At 33.7% G+C, this 26974-nt stretch overlaps 1 protein-coding gene across 3 annotated transcripts in view; it reads right to left on the bottom strand.

The window, feature by feature from the left end:
- The window catches only part of LOC114872640 (rap guanine nucleotide exchange factor 2-like), a 160349-nt gene that overhangs the window by 104906 nt on the left and 28469 nt on the right, over positions 1–26974 (bottom strand). For 2 of the 3 annotated variants that reach the window (XM_029180072.2, XM_029180076.2), the window contains exons 2-4: positions 19929–20359; positions 12903–13030; positions 11609–11692 (exon numbers count right to left, since the gene is read on the bottom strand). In XM_029180072.2, coding sequence (XP_029035905.1) covers positions 11609–11692; positions 12903–13030; positions 19929–19997 — 281 coding nt within the window. In that variant the 5' untranslated portion in view covers positions 19998–20359. Of the gene's footprint in view, positions 1–8106; positions 9074–11608; positions 11693–12902; positions 13031–19928; positions 20360–26974 lie in introns of those variants that run through there. The other variant, XM_029180162.2, reaches the window with a different exon arrangement.

Below are 26974 nucleotides of genomic sequence, written 5' to 3'. Positions count from 1 at the left end.
CGTACCAACGTGAAAATCTGGTTGCACGAGAATCTACCTTTTCAGAACCGCATGTGTCACACGGTTCGCCTCAAAGTTTGCTGGATTTAAGGAAATTTCCCTATTTTGTATCGCAAAAATATAACGATGCCTACTAATAATCTTAAAAAGTAAACTAGAATTATAACTCAAGAAACTACAATATTTGTTGAAGTAAATTAATTTTTAATTGTAATTTTGTAATATTATTATAAGCAATATTGCAATAATATTTGAACGACACAACTGTATTTATTATTTAATGTTTTACCCAGCAGTGCTGATGCTTCAAAAAGCCAACAGATATTTTATTATACAAACACTTACATTTTTTCATTTTAAATGAAAACTATATTTCACGATTAAAAACCGAATGAAACTCGATTCCCATCTTTCCCAAATGAAGAATCATAGCCTCAAAATACACGTTCTCCTTAAACCCACAAACACGCCATTCAGCAGTATTCCATTCATAATTACACAGTTTACCAATTAATTATTCATGAGTGAAAGTATCATGTCCCATTTCTGTAAGGCATTCCAAAATCACGAATAGGAATTAAAATAAACTTAAGGAGTTACTCTGCTTTCACAGTACCGTAATTGATAATTTTTATTGAAAAACAACAAAATGGCGACGATTTGAGGAAAAAGTTTAATAAAACATCCTCTCCTTTTGATTATTTTTCACCTTATACATACATATGTTGTAGTGGCTCAGAAAAAAAAGAAGAATTGTCTAAAATAACTTAATTTTTTCTACCATCAAAGTGGAATGACCTCAAGAAAGTAGCCCTACGTCTTCCAGCGTGAAATCCCGCAGGAATCAACGGAAGACGCGAAAAGCCCTCGAGAACAATATAATTCTTCCGGTGTTGGATCCACGAATGTTTGCGATCGTTTGCAGGCCACTCGAGCAACGAACAAAAGATGTCGGATCGGTGGAAGGGTGCTCGAGTAATTGTAAGTGGCTGCAAACATTTCATCGAATTTGCCATGCTCCCAAGGGCCCGCTGCAGCTCTCCTCGAAAAGGGCACAAAGGATAATAAGCAGAAACACAGCGCCCGCGCAAACTGTACCAGAGACAATGGGTTAAAAAGACCCTTCCAACAACTTTTTATTCCCTTCCCCATTTTATAACCGACGTTTTATCCCTATTATCTGACCGCGAGAGGAAGCGAGGACGAATCAAGCGAGTTTGCGCGTTTATTAATCGTGGCACGTGCGTGCCGTGGCAACAAACCACCAAGAGGACACTCGGCCACGTGGCACTGTGTTCCATGGACACCGTGAATAACGATGGTTATTCAGTCCCTGATAAATTCCCAGGACATTCAATTATTGCATAATTTTGAATCACTCTGATGCTTGATTTAATTGGAACTGTTTTGGAATTCTTGGAAAATTGGAGAAAATTGATAACTTTTATTTTTGAAGACGTTAAATAATTGTATGTGTGCTTGAAATTTAAATTAATGTTATTTAATGTGGAATTTGATTATTTTGAATATTTTAAAAAATTTTTTAAGAAATTAGGATTAAACTTTACTTTGAGTCACATTAAATTATTGAATCTTTTTTATATACAAATATAACTTTTTACTTTAGGAATCCATTCGTTGAAAAGGAATATTTCTGAATTTTTCTCGTCGAATACTATTAAAGCATATATAAAAAAGTCAATAGTTTCGTGTGCCCCAAAGTAAAGTTCAACCGAAATTTGTGATATCTGAATATTAACATCAAAATATAGATTCTTTAAATAAAGTCTTACCATGGTTTAAATCTAAATTAATATTAATTTTGCCAAAGAAATCCTTTGTAACTTATTTCATACTTTAACGATATCTTTTCCTTGAATACCAAAGTAAAAATAACAACAGATCATTATAATTCACCTTCAATTGGATTTTCACCTACAAACAGTATAAACATCTCTACTACTCAAGAAACAGCCCGTTACCATATAGAAATCCTTGTTTTCACCTAAAAGGGAAAGAGAATATCAATATTCTCTGAGTTCTCCAATTTCACCGTGAAAGCTTTAACTCGTCCACGAAATCGTAGCTTACCAATCAGCCAGGATCACGAAGGTAAATCTTGACTTTCTCGACGGAACGGGTATAGCTGGAAACGCGGAAAACATCGTTGCCAGGAAACGAAAGAAACGACGGTGATTCCGCGAAGCGACCTCGTAAAACGATCGAATCTGGAAAATTAGAACCTTAGAAGAAATCGTTCGGCGGGCGAGGAGCACACCTACGGAATGCACTCGATAGCCTTGGCTTGTAAGACGGGTTTTAAGCTGTATGCGCCGACTGCATTTCGCTGGATATACGCGGCTAACGTGCTACGTGTAGTGCAATCTTGATCGAGATGCAGCATCGAGCAAAGACGTTCCTTGAATAATTCCATCCTCCCCTCTCCACTTTTGCGACCGTGAACAATACGTATATTGTCAATAGGGAAATTATAAAATGACCCGTTCGTTGCATACGACACCACGGGCCAAAAAGCTTGGAATTACTATGGAAGACGTGTTCTGAAGATTTTTATTTTACATTGTTCCATGGTTCCTTTGCAATGATTGTCAAAAGAATCATGCGTATGGAAAGAATGGAATAGTATAGAAATATTTATTTCTTTGTAAGCCTAATTTTAGAACCCTTCAAATTTTGATTTATAAAAGAAAAGTCATGAAAAGTAAAATTTGCAGTATTTGAATCACTAAAATAAATTATAATCTCTTTCACTTGGACTATTCAATTATTCTCAATAAAATTAGGAAAAGTTATAGCAATTTATATATAATAAAATTTCTATTGTCCCTAGGAAGCATAGAATGCAAGGTGTTGATAAGTGCAACGATGCACCTACAGGATGCAACTGCACTATTACTACAGAATGCAAAAGTATTAAATTGCAATATCAGAAATAAACTTAATTCTTTTTTTATTCCTCAATAAATCCAAAATAAAATACTCAGAGTTAGCAATAAAATATAGAAAAATTATTACCCAAAAATAAATCAATTGGAAAAACGAACGCTGGCAAGAAATCACAGGACACTTAAGACGATTAACAGGATAGAATGCTGAGGAAGATTCAATTGCATCGAATAGTGATAGGTTCTCGTTCGGTGTCTAAGCAATAGTACACCGGCCATTTAATTTAGTTAGAGATCGATAGGGTGTGGAACAGCACGTGCTGACGGCAAACAAGCTTTTCTCGACAACCCTCCTTCGCATTTACGCGGCACTTCGTATCCACGAACCCTCTTATACAGGGTGATCAACAACGCGAGCAACTATTATTAGAGAAAGAATCCAGCGAACCCTATCGTTTTATCAATATAATGCCGAAGATCAGAATCTAAATTGGCGAGCGGAAAGTTTCTGCTGCGTCGCCGTCAACTTTGCTTCTGATTTAAAAATTCACCTCCGATGGGACACATCGAATGTAATTACGAGAAAAAGAAGGAAACGAGGGTTCGCGATAATTGAGGGTTCGAGTGTCTTTCAGGAAATCAATGGATCGTTCTATACAGACGTCTCTACGATCTTGGAATTTTAATTTTCCTTTGATTATAGTAATTGAATTTAAAGAAAATTGAAAATAAATTTGTCACTGAAAATGATAATGAAGAAATAGAAAATTAAGACAATCAAAAATTTGGGTAGGTCTACTGCATTTATATTCTACACTTAATACTTTGAATAGAGGATTTTTTTAGTTAGTATAATTTTATTTTCAATAAATTTAGTATATCATTTTTTGCATTTCTAATTGGACAAATTTTGAAGTTTTTAATAAAATTATTTTTTATTAGCTAATTCAGATTATTTCCATTATAATAGATCCTTAAATAAAATGAAAAATAAAATTTGTCAAAGTTATAAATTTTATAAAATATAAAACTATGAAAGCATTAATTACTGGAATATCGCAGAAAGAAAAAATTAAAAGGACGGAAGTGCTCATGCAAGAATAAGATTTTTATTAATCATTTTTCCGGTTAAATTTATTTGCATCTCCTCTGAGAAAAAAGCCTCTACTCGGGTAATTAAGTTCATTTATTACTTTTTTTTAATACATTTTTTTTTCTAAGTCGCTACGAAACGTTGATGTAAAGCGAAACAAGCCAGCTCCAGCGACCAATAGGAAATCGATAAGTGATTCTATAAACGTTATCAAAGGAATGGTCGATAGATTGGTGCCATTAAAATACAGTCAAAAGCAACGTGGATTCTGATGTAAAAAACACAGAAGGGTATCTTCCACGGTCAACTTTCCCTCCTGGTTGAAATTTAATTATAACAAAAAAAAAAAAAACTGGTAGGAACCCTCGGATAGGGTGCTGGCACCCTTTATCGAAATAGGAAATCGAGGATGCCACGTGGAAATAATGAAAATAGAATTGGCCCCACCCATTCCAATTTCTTGATGCAATTTACCAACACCGTTCACTCGGAACCTTCTCCTTTTCAGATTTATTTGCACAATTGAATATTGGTTCCTTTTTACGTAACGAACGCGTGATAAGAGAAAACACCAAATTTTACAGTTAAAATAATTACCATTATTTCTTTCATTGTATAGAATACCATAATTTCAAAATTTTATTTTTAAACATTTAGGACATTTGTTACTTTTAATACTTCATCTACCAAAAATTAATTGCAATTAAGAAATTAAGAAATTAAGAAATCCTACGGGGAAGATTTGGAACTCAGAAAACTGAGGGAGGATCATCATTTTCTCTGAGGAAGTCAGATTTGGTCGTGGGTGTATGTCACAAACAGCAACAAAAACAATTCCTAAGCAGCAAACCACGACATTGGACTGGATTTTCATTAAATCTTCGTCATAACACTCACGTGTTTATCAAGCATGGTTTGAAACATGACATGTCCTATCGACAGTCCAAGTGTCACGTGCACGCACGCGTGACAGCTACGAAACAACAATACCCGCCGAAAACCTGGACAATCAATAATTCTGCCAAAGCACGCGGAGGTCAATTGTGTTCGATTCTACATGGATCAATCGATATTCATCGTGTCTGAATATTTATGAAAGCATTCTGCTGTTGTAGGTACATTGTTTTCAACGATTTAAACCTTTCGACGTACACGTGTAGTACGTGTGTGCGTGTTCTTCTGCATTGCGTCTAGATGAGCTTGATGTATGAATGCAAGGGCGTGGGTGTCTTAAGAGCGCAGTATTATTTTGCATATCTCTGACTTTTTTCTCTTTTGTTCTGGACCTCTTTTAATCTGGACTACGCTCTTAAGGGATTTTAATTTGCGTTATATAATGACTTGGAACTGAGTAAAAAATATTTCCTTGGAACAATTAAAATTAATTAGGCAATTTGTAAGACGCTCAAAATAGAAAATTAAATTATTAGAAAAATAGCAAACTGTGTAATTTATTTTTCTATTCCTATTTTACTTGAATATTGAATTGCAAAGTATTTCTATTCGCTATGGAAAAATTAAATGGGAATTGAACTTGCATATTGAACTGAAAGATATTTCTATTTATTTAGGGCAAGTTAATCAGGAAATTGAAGTATTAGAAAAATACCAATGCAATTAATTTTTCTATCTCTATTTCGTTTGAATATTGAATGAGAAATGTTTCTGTTTCCCTAGGAAAAATGATGCTTCGTAAAATATTCACAAATTATAAAACATGCGAAAAAAAATAATTTTATGAACGTTTATCGAATTCTGATGAAATATAGCTACTAAAGAATTCGTTATACAAGATTTATAAAATCTACTGGTTTTAAGCGGAATTTTATTTCGAATCCTATGAAATAAGAACCTCAATTAATAACAGATTTCGTTACAAACGCAAGAATTCCTTGCAAGAAAATGATTCAGATACTTTTTACTTTCTTTTCATTACGCACCAGTTCTTGCATGAAAAGTTTTTGCTGGTATACCTGTACCGACGTTTCTTTCTAAATTAAAACCTACACTTGACACGATTATTACTTTTCACTTTAATAATCTACTCGTCGATGTATCTGTAACCGCATTTGGCAATCTGATTTCCTTGGAAGGGTAAATTGCAACTGTGCAGGCCCTTATTAAAATAATTACTCGCTCGATTCCCAGAGGAAGTAGATTATTAATTAAATATCGAAATAAATAAAGTAGGAAATATGAGATTCTTAATGAATTTTCTATCTATAGGGAACTTTAATTATTTTGTAAGGAATGTTGCTCGAATATTGTGATACGTTCAAAAATGTTGATACATTATAATACTTGATTAAAATAGAAATATCAATTATTAATTTCATATTTTTATACAGAAATTTCTTTGTGTCGAGAAACTCTTGCGTACAGAATGATATTAAAATACAATCGCCGATAAAATTTATGCAAAATCAATAAAGATGTGCGAGTACCCGAGAATATCGGGTCGGCTCGGGTTTTTTGAAGGTATAAATGTACGAAAACTCGAAAATTTCGGATACCCAACACACAGATAGGGTTGGAAATTATTTCGGTCGATTCGGGTACCCGAAATTTGGACAACTGTGTTTCAAGACGAACTTTGTTGAACATGACCGTGAATTGAATGTAATCGATCCGGGTATCGGGTACCCGAAATTTTCGAGGTGTCGCTCACCTATACCTTCGAAAACCCAACCTGACCCAAATATTGGGTACTCTAAATTTTTAGGTTTATGTACATCGTATAAATATTTAGATCATTATGGGAATCCTGCTGAATTTCTTGCAGAACCTTTGTTTCTGACAATAAATAATGAGCTTTTAATTCCTTCCACAAAAAGCAGCCTACTGTCGAGTAATATTTCACTCAAGAACTTGTCAAAGTTTAAAATATAACTTAGGAGGGAACGAATGTAGAAGATCTTTTAAGACGTACATCTGAATTTTAATTATCATTGAAGATAAATGATATTCGAAATGAATTATTACATAAATAATTTGTAATATGTAACATGGAATTTATAACAAGACAATGCAAAAAAATTGTGACCACTGGAATTGATCCACATCCTTGATTTTAATCAAACAGAAATCAAATACCCTTTACGCAATACAGTTGACATAAATCTTTCAAAATAGCAAGAAATGATGAAAGAAAGATAGTAATAATTAATCAAAATATTAGTAATTCTAAACATTGAATGTTTTTAATATCAATACTGGATCACAGTTAATCTTCTTATGAAATTTCTAAAATTTAATTATTGTTCCCTAACAGCCTATACAATTTCAATGGAGTTATGTGTTTTCAAACAAAACAGCTTGAAGCTGTGAAAACTTTCAGAATGATCTAAAACATAGGGGAACAGTTTATAACAAAGGTGACCATGAAGTGAAACTTTTCTATTGGGATTAACTCATTGTTAGAATCATGAGTACATACTGAACTCTGAACTTATCCTCGTTTATAAATATTATTTCAGTATCCAGGACTAGAAAATTTAAATTTTATTTCAAAAATCACCTCAAATGATTTTCTAATAAAATTATTTCAACCATATCCCAAATGTAATAATTAAATAATTAATTACTACACTAATAATACAAAGTGCAAAATTGAAAAATTAACTATTCAGAGGTTTAAAATGTCAATTTTCACCGTGGTGGCTAACGGCCAGGGGCGGTAGGTATATGGGGCCTGATTTCAGTAAACTCTCGTTATATTGCCACGGGGCGGTAGGGTCGCAAAATTTGTCAAGTTTCCAATCTTTCAATTGACGGAAAAACGGAAAATAAAATTGTATGATTTTTGTAAAGTATGATGGTAGAAGAGTAGCACCATGTGAAAGTCAAATCTCTAGCTTGGCAATATAACGAGAGCCCACCCTATTTCAAATCCCAGTCTATATTACAAGAAGGCCCTTTATGTCACCAAATGTAAGTCTCAGCCCTCCCCTGCTGAACGCATCGAACAACATACATAGATGGTCGAAGCATCAACGAAAGGTTGTTAAAAGAAAAAAGCCAGGAGACCGTCTGCCGTGGTAGCCCATCAACGTCGCGCATTGTGGCGCGATAAAGAGGATGGTTAAAGTTAAATTAAAGTCTGCTCACCGGTCATCTTGGGTGACAGTAATGTCAGGCGGGGGCGCGGAAGGCGAGGCACCGTCTGGAGCATCCAGTTTGCCGGCTTTTTTCCTCCCTATTCCCTTGTCTTTAAATTGGTCCAACGAAACGCTGGAGTATCAGGCGAGAACCACTTTAAACCGAATCCTCACACCGACATCGCCAAGTCCTCTCGATTCTACCTTCTTCTTCGAACCTCCGATAAAACTTTATCCAAACACCTAAACGTCTATGATCTTGAAATCACAATGGAGTATACTTTCGATCACTCGCGTACCACTTTCACCATCAAAATCCTCTCTTTAATTAGCCAAACTCTCTAACTCCGAATCGTGTCTCTATCAAACGATTCTTCTTCCACTCGACTGTTGATCACGAAATTATTCGATTGATCACGGAACGAACCGTTCCTTTGGATAGTCGGCTCGGTTCTTAGGTGAAAGCGAACGGCAATTATCGTGGTAGCGTAGGCAAGTCGGCTGTAGTCCGGACGTGTGCTCGATCGTGCGCTCTCGTAAACACTAAGAGGTGGCCTGCTCTCGCAGCGTGGATCGGAAAGCAATCATCGATGGGCGATGCAGAGGCTCGGAGTACGATTTCCTGTACGGGTCACTGGTCCCAGGATTTCGATATGCGTGGCCTGCGCTCGGCCTCGAAACGAGTTCCTTGCACCACAGGCTCTGCTACTTTTTGGCGACCAACGAGTACTCGTTAAGATCGACCGAGATGATAATCCTCCTCTTGCTTTGGAGAACGTTTCGCACAGAAGTATCCATGAAATGATGTATTTCCTTTTCCTTTTTCCTTTTTTTTTCCTCTTTCTTTTTGCGTGGAAAATTTGGAAAGTTTCTTATACGTGATAATCAGGCTGACGTCAGTGGAGCGGTGAGAAGGAACTGCATCGGGCCAGGTCCAAGGGTACGCGCTCACCCTGTTGTTTTACTCGCGCCTCTCGGCAAGTGGTGCGAAAACGGATCTGCACCGCGAGAGGGAAAGAGAGGAGAGGGTGGCGCGCACGTGCAGTGTCGGAAAAGGCCACGCTCTTTTCTTTCTTATCCCGAAAATCGATCGTTCAAACACGCTGCATCGGATGACAGACACCGGTGGTGAACGCGTTCACCAAAAGCTCGTTAACGAACCGTCCACCCCAATTCGATTATTGACCGTGAAATGTTTCCCTCTGTTGTTCGAGGATGTATTCGTAGGTGATTTCGTACGATGTTACACGGGTTACATGTTTAATGAGCGGCACGTTGGACGCGGATGGGAATTTCGTGAGATTGGAATGCGATTCGCGGGTGCAGTCGGTATTAATCGCAACACTCGCCAGCCACCACGATATACTCGAGAAGACTGGAGTCTCTCGGTAGGTGAGGCCCCCCCCCTACTATTCGCTCTTGTACGATTTCAGGGTTGTACCCAGCCATTCGTCACCCTCGATCCCGTGGATTTTCAGAAATTTTAGTTGAAATTTAGGTGAATGATAGGTATTTGGAATAACAGGAATTTTAATTAAAAAATGATAATAATAAAATAATAGAAAATAAAATAGTAAAATAACATACTATTTATTATTTCATTGCAAAAGTCACGTCTGCACGCGTCAAATAGTGCAGTTCGAAGGTAAATATTAATTTTGAATTTAATTAATTCGCATATGAAATCAGGCGTAAGATGGATCGATCGGAAAAATTGTTTATCAAACTGCGGTTATTGAAAGACAGCACGATTTCAATGAAAATTAATTCCATATTAAATAGAGTGAAATTAACGAGGAGAAAGATCTAGCGGTTCATAAATTAAATGCAAATTATTTTTGATATTTAATCTCTTTGATCACTTCCTATTTAGAAAAGAATCTCTTTTACATCAATCTTTGAAAGGAATCTTCACAGTCATGAAAGGAGATAATTTTACTCATTAAATAGAATAATTATTATTTCTTTTTTTTTCAGAAAAATTCCTCAGGACTAAGAAACTAAAATTTTTAAAAACTTAAAAATTTATAAACAAAGTTTTGAAATTTTCTATATTTATATAACTATAAATTTAAAAAAAAAATAACAATAAGACTATAAGTTTCATTTTCATAATACGCCCCTGTAATCGAAACCTTTCTCTCACTCCCTCTACTATACTCTACGTTACACTCTATTTCGTTCCTCGTCGCTCCAGAGAAACTATCTCCCTTTACTACCTCCTCTATACATCCCTCTCATTCTTGCATTTCCTTTCAATGATTCTATCCTCTTTCGTTGCACCGTTCGCCGTGGCTTGGTTCGTAAATTCACGGCACGATTACGGGGCACGGGGGACGGCTGAGTGAAACGAGAGAGGTAGATAATCGTATAAGTTGGAAAGAGATATATTTACCGTATGAAAGAAACGGAGCGAGTGAGTAAGCGTACGAGAAAGAATGCGGAGTGAGTAAGCGTAAGACGTGCTGCACTTGCACGAAAGAGATGAATAGATCGATGGAAAGTGAGAAAATGAGCTAGACAGAGTAAGAGGAGGAGCGTAAAAATGAGGAAGAATGAACGGCTGATAGACGGAGAAATGGTAGAAAGGAGTGAAAGAATCAAAAGGAAAGCAGTATAAAGTTGAGTTCACATGTTTGTGCAATTTGCACAAAGTAGTTTGTAGTACACTTGGGTACAATATAGACATTTTTAAACTAACAATAAGAGAGGAGCCACCCACCACTTGCTTTTAGTTTGGAAGCTTGAAAAACTTTTACTTTCACCGCGGCAATATAACGAGAGACTACTATAATATTAATATTAGCTGTGATTTTGGAGAAGGCGTGCGACTTGCAGTGTAATAATAAATGTAAAAATTGTAAATGATTAATTAATTAGAATTTGGAAGCTTGAGAAATTGTTACCCTCACCGCGGCAATATAACGAGAGTCTACTGTAATATTAATATTAGCTGTGATTTTGGAGAGAGCGTGTAATGTTAAATGTAAAAATTGTAAATTTACTGTAATTAATGCCATACTTGGTGTTCTTTAACCCTTTTCCCTATTTCTATGAGAACTGAGAAACCGCAGTACAAATAAACACACGTGGGTCCCATAATGTTTTGCAGAAGTACGTCAACAAGAAATAGTCAATGCTCATAAGAATTCTACGTATAAATGCAAATATAGGTGATCTTAGGTGAAAAAAATATATGAAGTGATTTGTAACGGAAGTGGAGTGGAATCCCAATGAAATTACAACACACAATAACTGTACTTCGTGGGCGAATGTTGTGCAAATTTATTACACATCGAGAGTAACGAGTTGCATTTGAAATGTAAATCGCGTATGAAAGATTGAACTCGGAAAACAGTGATGTAAATGTGATCAGGTGGCCTTTTGTTTCGAGAACGGTGATGTTTTTCATTGATCACGTGCGATAAAGTAATAAAATATTTTGTTATATTTGTTATGATTTAGAAAACATTAGAGTGCTAATAAATTAAGTGAGATGAAAATTATCCTACCTTGAACGGGGCAGGAACATGGAACCATCGATGAACACAGAACCGGAAAGCAGTATGTACCAGCTCGTGGCCAATTCACCGGTGCTGCAATATTTTTTTATAAAAAATAATAAAATTTATCTATATCTATAGATTAATAAATTACATTATTTTAAAACAGCACAAACATTTCAGTTTTTTCATATACATACAACATGTAAGTTTAAGAACTAAATGTGTGAATCTTATCTTTATATATTTTTTAAATTTTACGTCAGCACCTAATTTAAAAACGGTCCTGTTGGCGACATCTAGTAGCGAGCGCAAAAACTAATTCAATAAAAAATTCAGTTTTCTCACAAAATAAGCACCTCTACAGATAACTACATTATAGTTTACCAGAAGCTAGAATCGATAATACAGAAAATGGCATTTTATGGACATTGCAATGTGTAGCCATCTAGCGGCAGTACCTTTTAATGGTACTAAATTTGAAACGGTAGTTGACTTTTCCGACCAAAGCGGTCTGTATCGAATATCTGCCCCTCATAATGTCATTAGAAGATCCTGATTTCCTTATCTGAAGCATTTTATCGATTTGAAACCTACGACAAGCTTAAAAAAGGGGAAAAAGGCAGAGTAAACTTAGTTCCATTAGTACCGTTGTCCTACCGCTAGATGGGTATAGCGTTTCTGTTCCCACAATGCGCTATTTTTTTAATAATTGATTCTAACGCTTTTATGAAACTGTAATGCTATTAGTACACCTAGATAATGATCGTAGAATGTTATATTATCGTTATTAAAGCATAAAAGTAAATTATTTTATGAAGAAATACAATTTTCAATTTAAATCATTTTGGCGGGAACTATCAGATAGCGCCAAGGGTGCTGTTTTCAAAATGCGCGTAATTTGAATTTAAGGAATGTAATATGTTATTTTGTAATAACATAATATATTATCTTGCTGCAACTCAAGCTAAGATGTTGTAACCTTTTTATTAAGTATTGGTCAAGATTTTTATTAAAAATAAAAAATAATTTAGGTAAAAGTGTAGTAATATACACTAATTTAACGCGCAACTAAAATGAATTCTTGAAATTGAATCTAGCTAAAGTAAATATTTCCTAAAATATTATAACTCAACACAATAAGAAATTAAAAATGTTAGAATACTTTCACGGACATTAAACATGCCTGTAAGATTGGAATAAAATGTGTTGAGAATTCTCAGAAATCCCTTTTCACGAAATGAACAGAATTTTGTACTTATAAGCTTTAAAAATCGATTATGCAAATAAAAAAAGCACTCACTAGTAAAGTACATGGTTCGCATGATGCCTTTCATATCGTACGATCTTGCAAAGCCCACGGAGAATGGAATCTCTGCACGGACGTAGTGCTTCTAGACCTAGTAGACCATAATATATGATCTGTAGATCCTGCAACAAAAAACCATAACTGTAAATAAATAACTGTTACATGAGACATAGAAGTGTTATGATTTTATCCATTAGTATTATTAATTTTTAATGAATACAAACAACTTATATTCTTGTTTTTATAAGTTTTCACATTGATCATGAAAAATTATTTTTGCAAAATTGATTACACTTAAGGATGATAAAGTAGCCTAAATATTTATACAATAAAACAATAGCAAAACCCTGTTTCATTTTGTAACTCGCAATTTGCTACTTTAATCCTTGTCGTACGAAACTTTGAAGTGTCTGGAGGCAAATGGGCGCGAAAGGTGCTTCCAAGGTGGATTACCGTGTTTGCAAAGTTCTCGCACAAGTGTTCTTGTCAGAAGTGTACTATTTGAATCCGGTGCAGAGTATCGACATATCGGTGTCGGTGAAGCAATTTATCCTACAAACACGAACGAGACGCGCGCCAACGCAATTGTCTCTAATGCGACCCTAATGTGCCCTGTTATCCTCTACAGCGATCTCTGCATCATCGTTATCCAAATTGGTTAAAACAATCACCCTTTTATCTTATTAATTTTTCGGGTGCGATACCTTATAAGTGAATTATTAATTTATCAATTTTATTTTAATTTTTGCACAGAATTAATTTGTACATCTAATAACATTTTCTTTTTCAAAACATAAATCACAAACCCTGTAATATTTATAATTTTATTTTCCTAAATGTTATTACCAAATTTTAAATAACATGAAATAACGTTTATTTTAATAATAAATTTTGTAATAATTACAATACAATCAGAATTAATTTATCATCGAACTATAAATACTTCTGAAATGAAGATAAAAATCAATTTAAAATTTGCTACTTCACTTCCCCCAAGAATTAATTGAAAATTGTAAATTACATTCTGTACAAGGATCAATTGAATACCAGACTCGTTTAAAAAAGTTAACAGAACTACAGGTGCTTCCGCGATAAAGTAATAGTAAAACATTGTGTTAGCAAATTGCAACGCGAACCCACCCAAGCTAGGAATCGTGTTGTACGAATAATCAGAAAAAGAACACTCGCGACAACGCTACGTTTAATCCTTGTTTGGTACATGAACCAGTAACAAGACAACGAGAATCGGTGATGCAAGGGATCGAGAGGAGTAAGGATTCAATTTCCACGCTTGATTTGCCACATGAACAAGCTGGTCGGTTGAGTTCCATAGAAAGAGCAAACTTTCATCAGCGTAATTTCAAGTTCAGTTAGATGAATTAGTAGCGTCGTCCTAACGATAATTAAATCCTACGTACGCCCGACGTACGTTATAATGTGCGATGACTATGACTTGGAGAGAATTAATGCAACTTTCTTATGATGTCAATGCAATGGAAAGGGGGTGACAAGTAAATGAACCGAGACAGGTGGTTAAATTAGGTCAGGTAAAATTGTCAAATAGTATTAAAATTCACCCATTAGGAATGAGATTTTTAACCCTGGTTTGGAATTTAATTAATTAATGTAGATTTTTTTTTCTAATTTTATGATTATTAAAATGCGTTAATTTATTTGAACTTGGAAATATTTTAATTATTATATATAATTATTATCTACAATAATAATTTTATTTTATTTACTTTGTGTAACGACATTTTTCCATTTTTCCATTATATGAAAATTCAAACCCCAATAAATTATTTTCTAAAGAAATTTTTCCTTTAATATTCTCCACCAGCCTTTCAAATTAATGTATTTTAAAATTATTTTCCAAAAGAACTGGATATCCTCCATAAAGCCAATCCTTATTACAAGAACAATCACATCAACTGAACCAACACGTTTGACCGGTATTGCACCAACACGCAGGAAATTTATAGTAATAGTCGGAATTATCCTCCAAAAACGACACAAGATCAGACCTCCCTAATGTGGCGTAATGCTACGTTGACCATGGTGCCAGCCGCGATAAGACACCCCATAAGAGGGTTTCCACTATCACCCTAGCAATGCATAAGGGCTTTTTTGCTACGATCTAAAGAAAGATATATGTATATTCCAGGAAAATCCGAAACTAAATTCCCGTCCTGATACCCGGACCATTCAGAATGAAAAAGAGCGCCAGAAAACATAAGACACTTTTCTTCTGAGCTATTTTTCTCAAGATAATCGTAGGCAAACCGAGTAGAAAGAAGAGGAAAGCTTCTTTATTGCGTTTGGCTTCTTGTAGTAGCTTGGATCATTTGAATTTAAGAAAAAGCTACTTCCTGTTTCCCTTTCTTTGAATGCACATATGTTTATAATATTGCTTGAGTTTCACTGTGAAAGTGTTGCTAACGACCAGAGACATTTGGTTGAAGAAGAAATTGGAGAAATCAATTGTAAGTATAAAAGATTATGTAAAAATGACCAATCATGATTTTCAATTTAAGGATGGGGTACACTAAATCATTTGGAATAATTTGTAAATTATTAAAAACGGAAAGGGGGGCATAGCCTGGGAAAGAGGGTACCTAAGAGGAGGATCAGGAACCCGAAAACCCTGGGAAATCTACGGGGAAGTGCAAGGAACCCAGGATTTTGCCATTTTTCTTGAGGAAGACTCTTTGCTCAATGCTGTACAGCTAATAACTCCTTTATCCTATTACTATATGTACCTCACCTTTTATTAATTACATTCATTAGCTGTTTACCACGATCAAATCAAAAGTTCTTGGTGTAATTAAATTTAGCACTAAAGAGAAATCAGAAGACTGATTTATTAAATAGCTGTACAAAACTCAAATATCAAAATTTTATTAGTATTTTATAATTTTTGACACCATGTTTCTTAATTTCTTCGCAAACAAGGTAGATTAATCGTAATGAAACAACGGAGGAGTAATAAATAAATTGGTCGAATTAATTTAAAGGCTCACTCGGTTAAATTACTTTATCGTTCGCTAAGGCGAGCAATATTTTAAAAGCGTCAATGTTATATACCACTTGACCCATTTTAATCTATAAATGAATTTCATGGATCCATTTATCCCAAAAAGTACATTAATTAAAAAATGAAAAGAGAACGAACACGTACTCTATGTTTAATACTTTATTCAGTGTATTTAAATGTATGCGAATTTTAAATTCATCTGCAGAGAACAGAAATACAAGTCTCATTAAATGAAAAAAGGTGTTAAATGAAATGTGTTAAATAAATATAAAAATATTTTGTACTGTTTGAAACTAATATTCCTTTTCAAAATTAAACAGTAAATCATGCAATAAAGGATTAAGTCGATTCTGAAGAATCCAAAACATAAAATACCAAAATTCTCAAAAGAAATTCTTTTCTTTTTTTCGTTCGGTTCCAAAATTAACCCTTTTTAGCCATCACCCTATTCGAGCCTCGACCCGCAAAATACCAGCGACAAGCAGATTTCAGACTCGAGTTTCTTTACTTGTCACCGTGTAAAATAACCCTGCTAACACAAAGCACACCGATCAAGCTCCTCCGCGGCGCCGTTCGGTCTCGAAACCGTTGTGGCGAGTATTTTCGAGAGGAAAAAGGGTGCGTTCGACTTGCTTGACTCTCGATCTCCTGGTCGTTCTTTTTGCTCGTCTTTCATACGAAAAGTGGAGCGAGCACTGGACGACCTTCGCGTATGGATCGTATGAACCAAAGTTACGAGCACGTCACATAAGATTTTGAAGGGGAACCATGTTGAGGCGCGTAAATATCAATTATCGAGACCCTCCAGAGCGTCGTAACTGAGAAACTAAACTTTTATCCACCATGGTGCAATGCGTTTCGTTGTATGAAGATGGATTAGGGTTGCTCTGGCTGTCAATAAAGAGTTTTTACAGTGTACAGTTAACATATCGGTTGCCATGGGAATTACCGATGATGGATACCATAAATCTGTATCTACAGGGTGTCATGTCATATAAGAGAAAGGGAGATCATTTGTTTATTTTGTAAGCGGGTAAAATAATTCATTTTGCAAGGTAAAAGTGAAATAAGAGGCCAAAAATAAATTTTAATTACACAGAAAATTATGAAATTTTGTTATGAAATTATTTTGAAAAGTTTAGATGAAAATTATAATAATTGGCAAAATTATTGGTAATATTTTGTTTTTGGAAAAATTGATACTTGAATTGATTTATACTGATATTTGTGTTATTATTCATATTTGTTACTTCTACACTATATTTTACAATATTTAATAATTGAAAACTATATTAAGTATTTTGCTTCTAAATCACTTTTAATATTACTATTATCAAAATTCGGATTTCAAAAATGCCTGTGTTCCCTATATCGCCACTTTTCTTAAGGAGATATACTTTCCTCAATATTGTGCAAATTAAAAATTGATTTTCTTTTTCTTAATCAAGATAGAATGTAAAGGTTATTTCGAAGGAACGATAAAGGAAATGGATTTTGGTAAAGTCAAGCTCGTAGAAGACAAAGTTTAAACGCGTTTAGCAGGAAGTTTAGGTGGACAAATTTATCTGGCGGCAAGAATGGGTGTTCGGGTTAAAATAGAAACGCATTGTCTTCCTAGAGAAATAGTCTACACAAGTTTTAAACGAAACTATATATTCGTAACTTGGGTTCTGCGAATTCTAAAACACTATACACCAATTTAACATGACCTTAAAACAATTTTAATTACAATTAATATATTTAACATAAACCTTTTTGAAATTGCAACAGTTGCTAAAAATTTTGGCAATTCTTGTCCTTTTTGAAATTTTGAAAACTTTACATTAAATCAAGCCATGATTGAAATTTTAATAATTACTCAAAATAAAAATTGCAAAATACAATTCTATTAAAAATCGTGTTAACCATAAAAAAATGAAATCGAAAAGATTTTCAAATTCCTTTCACAATCAACAGAAATTACCCATGCTGCCTGATTCTTTTCACCGCAGCAGCGGACGGAATTGCGAAAAGAGAAGAAAAAAGATTCTTCGATAACGTTGATAAATCACGCCATGGGAAAAAGAGACACGTCGATCGAACAAAGCTGGCCAATTTTTCCGCTGGCAATCAACCGGTCCGCATCCGGATTAGAAACGTACCGCTGCCAGTTAGTCGAAATTCCGCTGGAAACAAAGGCAGTTAACAGCGCAAAGAGAGCTTTCATAGAACGTCGAACCAGAAAAACAATTTTCCCTCTGCCCCGACGAAGAACGAATCTGTTAGCTTGTAATTACCGCGAGTTATTTATCAAAAAATCTCGGCCTAAAATGTTCCTCCGCGTTTCAGACATTCCTCATCCGTTTCCGATAACTTCGGACATCCGATGAAAAAAAAAAAAAGAAAAATTCAATGGAAGGATTCCAGAGGAAACTTTTTAACGATACGATTGAAATTGTTTAAAATTGTCCAGCTTCGTAGTGACAAGACCGAATCTCTCATCGCGAAACTTTCTCCGGTAACTGAAAGATTCACTTCCTTCGACAGGAAAATTTAAAATTTATAGTTATTTGAAAGTTTCTACTGCATTCATTTAGATGGAACAAAAAAACAAAATGCAAACAAGATTATTTTCGAAGAGACTGCGACAGGACCGGATTAAGATTTCTGGGGACCATGGCTATGGTTCCATAATTAACGTTTATTTTGAATAAAATTAAATTTTAAAGAGAAAGGGCTTTCATTTGGTATCTTTTGATATGGTATTGGGTTGTAACATAAATTAATGGCAACAAGAAATTTTGTACTCCATTTTTTTTAACCTGGAAATCCATAATTTAAACTAAAATGATAAATATTGCAAAGGAAAAAATCAATAAAAATTCCAATATAAATGGGAGGCTATAGAGGGTGCCCCCTGGCCATAGCCCCCCTTAGATCTCCCATTGATCCGGTAGTGATGAACAATTTTAAGTACTTTTAATTGCATATTAAAATTAAACCTAAAAACCTAATCTAAAACTTGCGTTAAAATTTATCATTTCATTTTTTACGAGACTACGTTTCATTGAATTAACGTGATTGAAAATTTACACCCCCTTTTAACCTTTCACCTCGTGATTAGTTTTAAAGGTGATATTTTGTATCGAAATTCCACACTGTGTGCAGAAGTCCAATACGATTATATGAAGATAAGATGAGGCAGATTATTCGATTGGAAAGTTCAAGCCTTTCTGATGGAGGCTATTAACGATGCCCTTTAACCTTTTGGCTACCGTCAACGCAGTCACCAATGTACCTCAAAATTCGTGATTACGGGGATAACAAGAGAGTTTAATTATAAATTTTTAATTTTTGTAATCTATGCAGGCTGACTTCATACATAGCCGGTTCATTAATTAACCTTATTTTTTCTCATTAAAATCTTTTTGGCCAAACTTTATCTTGGCTACTAAATACAATAATTGTATTAATCTAAATAAAGTAAAAATTGAATTAAATTGAAATCTGGAAAAGAAAATTAAGGAATATTGAAAATTTATATCATATTGGCAGTTATTGTAAATGGAATTATTAATAAAAGTTCAATAAATAATTTCTTTATTCGAGTCAAAATTATTCGAATTTCTAGATTTCTAAAGACATTTCATGCATGTATGTTCAACACGGTGAAAGTTACGCGTGACCAGAGACGATTTACTTTCATACTGTAATCATCCGTTGAAGAGTAACCATCTTTGTTTGGATCCGATCCGATCCGACCCAACATGATATTTTCGGATTCTCGTACACCTCTGATAACTTCTAGTTGATTTACTAATTAAACTTAAATTAAAAGAAATCTCGATCTTGAAAAAATAAATAAAACATCCCACGAAATTTAAAAAATTCCTCCAATGTGCATATTGTCAAAGGAAATCAATGTCCTCCGAATTTTCCTTAATGGATCTCTCTCGATAAACAAGATACACCGGTTGACTCATGAATATGCAATTTAATCAACTTACTTGAAGCGTGCGTCGTTCTGGATCACGGCATAGAGCCCTGACGAAATGTGGATCCAAATAGTCCGTCATAGTAGCCTGTCTCGAGACTACTCAGCGATCCTTTTACCAGCGTGGTCCTCTGTCCTTTCGAAGAACTTCTTCCAGGACATCGCCGCCGAATGATCGCTACTTTCTGATTATTTATCGGTCATTTAAAAGGCCGATCGTCTTACACCATCGGTCTTCGCGAAACGTTTCATTCTCATTTTCATTCTCATTCTTCGTTTCGCGAATCCTTCGTCGATCAGAAAATAGGATCTAAGGAAGTTTGCTTCTTCTCTTTCAGGCGATGCATAATAGAAGACATCTCGACAGAGATCGGATCTCGCGTTTTCCAATTTCCATGGCAATGCACTTTTCCTCGCTTTTCTCACTCTTGATGGCGATCAATTCTGCAACAAAAATGGCAAAAATTTGTTAGGATTTTCTTTTTTTTACAAAGGTGAATGTCTAAGAGCTTCTTTAATCTTTATTCCTTGGACTTATAGGACAATCTGATACATATAAGGCGAGGGGTTAACGCACGCGCAAGGGATCAAAAGGAGATCTAGAACGGAACTCGGGAGTTTCGGTGTAATCTGGAAGCCCTATAGACTGTAGAGGCAGAGTGAGAGTTCTCTCGAACAATCTATATGTATATATCGAGTGTGGCAAGAATGATAGTTCGGAGGACGTAAATAAGTACCGTTACGAATTATGAATGAATCGCGAAACAACGCTGGATGAATTACAAGCGGGGACGGAAGTCGCTCGTTAAGGCGTGCTGCACCTGCGAAATAGATGCGAGGGAATGATAGCAAACCAACTGGAAATAGGCTCGTCGACCTTTTTCGCGATCGGATCGCAATGCATAGACAGGTTGGATCGATCTCAGCGTGAAATCAGATGAAAAGGAGCGTTCAGGAAGAAGAGAATCATCGATTCTTTCGCTGATTTTACAACTACATTATACACATGGTCCACGTGTGGCCAGGGGCCATTATTAACTCATTAATTTTGACATTGTCAAAAATACATTATTTTCCAAAATATAATTAAAATTAATTTTGTTATTATTTTATTTTAATTGCAATTTTTTATATTATTTTCCTAATACTTTTTTTATAAACAGAAATACGTGTAAGCACATAGATATCAAGGTAAATAATATATCTATCTATACTACGATAGGTATTAATATTATTAATATTTATTTAAATAAACAGACGGTAACAAAAATTCACACCTAAATATTGCATTTTTTTAGGGGATACTAATGAGTTAATGGCTAGCATATTTTTTATTTAAAATTAGAGATACTTATTTTTTTCAGAATGTAAATTTAGATAAGTATTCCATTTTAGAATTTATATCAATGAATATTTAAATGAAAAGCAAGTCTTTGCATAGACTTGAAAATTGAAGATCGAGTTTATTTTTAAAGATACAGTCCTTTCATCAAGTTCACTTTGTGTATTACATATTCGTGTTTGACGTCAGTGGAACATAGTCTTAGAGAAATCTAACAGTTCTTTTCATAATTAAAGACTGTATCTACAATGAGAAGGTACAAAAATAAATTCCTCCAGTCGGAAACGAAGATCGATCGTGTTCTAAGACGAGTTCTACCTTCGGGGATTCTTGTTCGTTTTTTTTCTAGAAAAAATCTTACATTTCCTGCATATTTTATGACAAATGCTTTAGATACCCAGTGTAACTTCAACAGATATGCGATAAATATTTCTTGGTAATACTACTGAAATTATTGAATTAAGGAAATAATTAATATATCGTTCATTTCTATAATAATGTTTTAGTGGATTATATCAAATGATCAAATAATATAAAATTATTTTAAAAGTACCATAAACTTCCTGCATGATAAGAAAATAATTAGCAATCCTTTTTTCAAGTATCAGAGCTAAACATATTATAATGAATTTTCCATTGAAATGTCGCTCATCTGTTCATTTTCCATCTGAAATGAAGGAAATGTAAAAATAGATATCATGTGTACACTCAGCAAGAATTTTAATTTTTCGAGAATGCAATTTTGCAAGATTTCGAATGGTGAATCGAGTATACAAGAGAGGTCTATGGGTTTCTATCGCTGCAGAATACGGAGATAGAAAGCAGAGGCAGATAATAAGCAGCAGAACCGACTTTCGTGACAAAGGTTTTACCGTGAGACACTTTTAATCTCCGATCTGTTGTACGCTGAACTTTTCTGCAACTTCTAGCCAGCATTCGTCGTGTAATTAAGCTTGCCAATTACAAATTTCTCTTATTATTCGAATAGTCTATTTATGCAAAATAGACAGAGTCTATTGTGATATATTCTGATTTTTATAAACCGGAGTATTATTAGTTCTTGGCATAAAATAATTAAAATTACCAAACTTATTAAAATAATCAGAATTACTAAAATTTCTAAGATGATTAAAATTATGAAAATTCATAAAATTATTAAAATTACTAAAAGTACTAATATTACCGAAATTACTAAATCACGAAAACAGTAAAATAAACAACTGAAACTTAATTAACCGTGTTGAGGGCCTTCATCAAGGGTTGAAACGTTGGTTTTTATTGATTAGTACACAACTTTCACATCTAAGATTAATTAATGAAAAAAAAAGTCTCAATATTCATAACTATTTGAAGATTCACTTATTAGATTATACTCAAAATTAAATCAATAATTAAAATAAAAAGTATAATTAAATAATTCTAAAGTACACTAATCACCTGTATCTGAAATGGAATCTGTAATAAATTTGATCTTAATAATCTCAATAGATACATATTTAAAAAATCTACAACAATGTAACCACGTGTATTCGAGTAATTAAAAAAATTCATATCCCTTAAACGCAGTTAATTAATTAGGTGACCTTTATCTGATTCTTTGAACACGATATCTCGTATTAACTTCATTACGATAACATCTTATAACCCTGAAGAAAAACTTTCTTGCGTGCATTGTTACTTAATACACATCCTCAATGTACTAGATTAAATAAATGTATTTTCAAATAACATTAATAAAGCCGTGATAATAAATGTACACAATTAAAAAGACTCTATTTATTTTCTGTTTCGTTCACCCGGCATTCTGTCCAATTTATACGGTTACGCCAAATAATTTAAAAAAAAAACAGATTGTTATTAACCACTTAGCATCCAAGTACATAATTGCAGAGCCGCCTCTAGCACCGGGCAATCGGAGTACTTCTGTCTGGCCCTGCGCTTAAATACTTTCAAAACACTATGAACACACTATAATAAAATTATCATTAAATTTTGCAATAAATGACAAATACAAAATATACTTGTTATATTATAGAAATGGAATTCTCGAACAGTGGACCATGGAGAGAACCCAAATTTTAATAATAGCATATTTCATATTATTTTCATTTTCTAAATTTTACACTGTTTCTTTAAAAATTATTTTTCCAATATACGAAACTCTTTTGTTAAAAAATCATACGTTCAACTTTAAATTAATATCCTTGTATATATTTGATACATTTAGGTACCAATTGACGCAGGTTTCGCTATTCAATGGTTCATAATAAAAAATCAGAGAAAATTGCCTGAAAAAGATTGAAGATTTTTACATGTCTTCGAGTAAATTGACAATAAGCAACAAAAGATTGACCACGGTTGTTTTCTTGCCTTCTGTATGGACGATTTTCTTTCCTGACATTCCATTTCACGCAACTCGTAGCGCATATAAGCCACGAACGAGTTGCGAACGAGACGCCGGCTCAGCAAGTTTCTTTTCGAAAGGAAGAAAGAGCCGGGAGAACTACGAGAAGATGAAGAAGCAGAGAAAGGGTAAAACGAGTAATAGGAATTCAAACAGAAACGATCCGCAAGGTCGGTGGAGCTGTTCCTCTACTTTGGCTCTGCTTGTTTCTTCTCTTCGCGACGTTTCTTGCGAGCCAATCGCAATTTCATTTTTATCCATCGCGCGATTTAATTTTCTACCTCGACTGGAAATCATTCTGATATAACAAGTTCGACGACTGATGGAGAAAAATGACCTTGCGAATTATATTAATATTGCATGATTAAGGCACTTTGGAAAACTTGTTCAGTTGCGGTTTGAAAGTAATTATGTTAATTAGCATTCTTTAGCGAGACATACAAAGTCAATATAAAATCTGTAACTAATAAGTCATCTTTCGCGCGATGTCGTCATTAATCTTGAATGAAGGATGATTCATCTTAAATTTTTAAACAAAAATTTTAAATGACCATTTTTGGGTACAGAAACTTAAAGCTTTTAACTTTAACTTTAAAGTTTTGGCTACATTTTTGATCCATTTCAGAGATGGAAATTTTGGGTTCTTTGCCTAAAAATGAATATTTTAAATTTAAGAAATTAATGAGTTAAATGTAATGGGGGTATTTTATATGTACACTCTAAAGCATGAATATTATATTAATTTCATAAGATATCAAGTGGAAAATGAAACAATTGTATTGTAATTAATTACCGTGTATTTAACGTGTTAATGAGTTGAGTAATGGGATAAAGATAGAACTTGTTCCTGAATTTTCTGCTCGTAAATTCGTTTCGATGATATCAGACTAAACAAACGAGCCACATTAGGAGGGCCGAAAATGTTACGACCAGTGATTTCTCGTGTTTCCTCTTCGCGTTGGTCCAACACGCGGTGTCTTTTAACGACAGCACCGAGCTAACGAGTCACTGATAAAAATATCCCTGTATATAGGGCAGTTTCTAAAGATCCTACCGCGTATGCTGAAAACGTGGACACTGCAGGCTAGACACTGCATTTTAGCCCTTGAATGGGTAATCAGGTATCTATTCAACTTTTAATATCAAAAAATTTTTATTTTGACGTATAACGAGGCACAGGGTATTATTGAGCAGTGCATTAAATATATTTAATAAAGAAATATGATAATTGATTATACAGTTATTCCATTTCTATAATCAATTTATTATTCAAATTAATCATAATTGAATAATAATCTTATTAATAATTAATAAAATTATAACGCTCAATAATAATCTTAACCCATTTTAATTATTAACAATTTAAATCATTGATTTTAAGTGAGTTCCTTTAAATTTTTATATTTAACTGGGTGATATAGAAAACTTAATAATATCTAATGGATTATTTGTAATAATTCTTGTAGTCAGCTTAAAATGAAATTCAATGTTCGTGGCATAAGAATTAATCACGAATCGACGTTTAATGTAAAGATAGCCGTACCCAAAAATAATATCAGTCGTTACCCTAAGCTTTATGAGTTTCATGAACCTACATCTGTGTCGAAGCCAGTTAAACAGCACAGTGTTGAAGGAAGAAATTCCAAAATGGTTAAACAAGCTAATAAATCTCGCTGAAATGTAATTTTACACGAGAATGATTTACGGGACGTGTTCACTGTCGCTTTAATTAGGCACCTTTGGAATGTATTGTTGTTTCGGTTCGTTAAATGGATATTTATTAATCCCTTAATACATACTTTTCATAATGGAATTATTGAATTTTGTTTCGATGGTACATATTTATGAAAAGATTGGGAACCTTAAAATTAACTGAGCAAGTGATTATCTGATGACATTAATTAAACTTCAATAATATCACCATTAATCATATTCCACAAAAAAGTTCAATGGATCATTGTAGATAGTCCACAAAAAATTCCTTACGTCATCCTCCAAGGAAACTTTTATAGCGATTACATCAACAAAAATTTGGCACAACACTCTACATTCGCGAAGTAATATTAAAAATCACATTTGCATACGTATATGTACTTTTATTATAAAGTACCTGGAGGTGGAAAAAGAAGTTAAAAAAGTATCGATCAATAAAATCCAATTCCACGGAAAAGCCAGACAATAGACATTTCGAGACATTCGATTATCTCGGCAAATTTTCCGGAGCATATCGATAACATTTGACATCGCGAGTTCAATAAAGGAGAATGTTACATATACTTGATTTAATTCTTGGTAGGTTTTTGTTCCATTTACTTCGATATTATGTTTCGTCATTTTATGAATCATCGATAGACTTGAATGTACATATAAGATGTCTAGATGCAATAAAATATACGACTAGTATGGATTATGATAATAAAATTAGGTTGTCATATCGAGTGACCGATTTCGTAACATTGAAAGTCTGTGATGATTTCATGAAATAAAGGTACCGCCATGTGGTATCTACGATGTATCAATTTAAAGCTAATAGTTCAATAAAAATAGCTATATAAATCAAATATTAATATTCTTGGTATAAAATGATTGACTGTTAGTTAAAATGAACAATGATTGATTTTGAAACATACTGATATCATTTCATGACATAAAAGTATCACCAAATTGCACTTACGATATATCAATTTAAAGCTAAAATTTTAATAAAAATGATTATGTAAGCTCTTCATTAATATCTTTTATACAAAATAGATCATTTCCAATTAAAGTAAATAATAACTGATTTTGCAGCATATAAAGTCTGACATAATTTCATGACATAAAAATACTACAAAATGACACTTATGATGCATCAGCTTATAGCTTAAAGTTTAATGAAACTTTTTACCTAAATTCTTTGTCAATATTCTTAATACAAAATGAATGATTGCCATTTATAGCAAAGGGTGACCAATTTCGAAATGAAATCGTTACAATGAAGAATCAGCCATTTTGTATTAAAAATATTGACGAAACGCTTATGCAGTTATTTTCGTCAGACTTTAAGCTTTAAATTGATGTGGCATAAGTGCTATTTTGCGACACTTTTATGTCATCAAATTATGCTAAACTTTCTATGTTTTAAAATCGATCGTTCAATGTAATCAAAACGTCATTTTAGATTTTTATTGCATGATAAAGTGCACGTTTAAAATAACTTCTTTATGAACTGAACTCACATAAATTAATACCTAAGTGGTCTCATTAAACATCAATTATCTTAATAATAAATAGAAAGTCTTGATTTTATTACATTTTCTCATGCAAAGAGCTT

The sequence above is a fragment of the Osmia bicornis genome, chromosome 3 (assembly GCF_907164935.1).
Source record: "Osmia bicornis bicornis chromosome 3, iOsmBic2.1, whole genome shotgun sequence".
NCBI classification, from domain to species: domain Eukaryota; kingdom Metazoa; phylum Arthropoda; class Insecta; order Hymenoptera; family Megachilidae; genus Osmia; species Osmia bicornis.
Note: the sequence above shows the minus strand (reverse complement) of the source record. Positions and strands in the feature narration are given on the sequence as shown.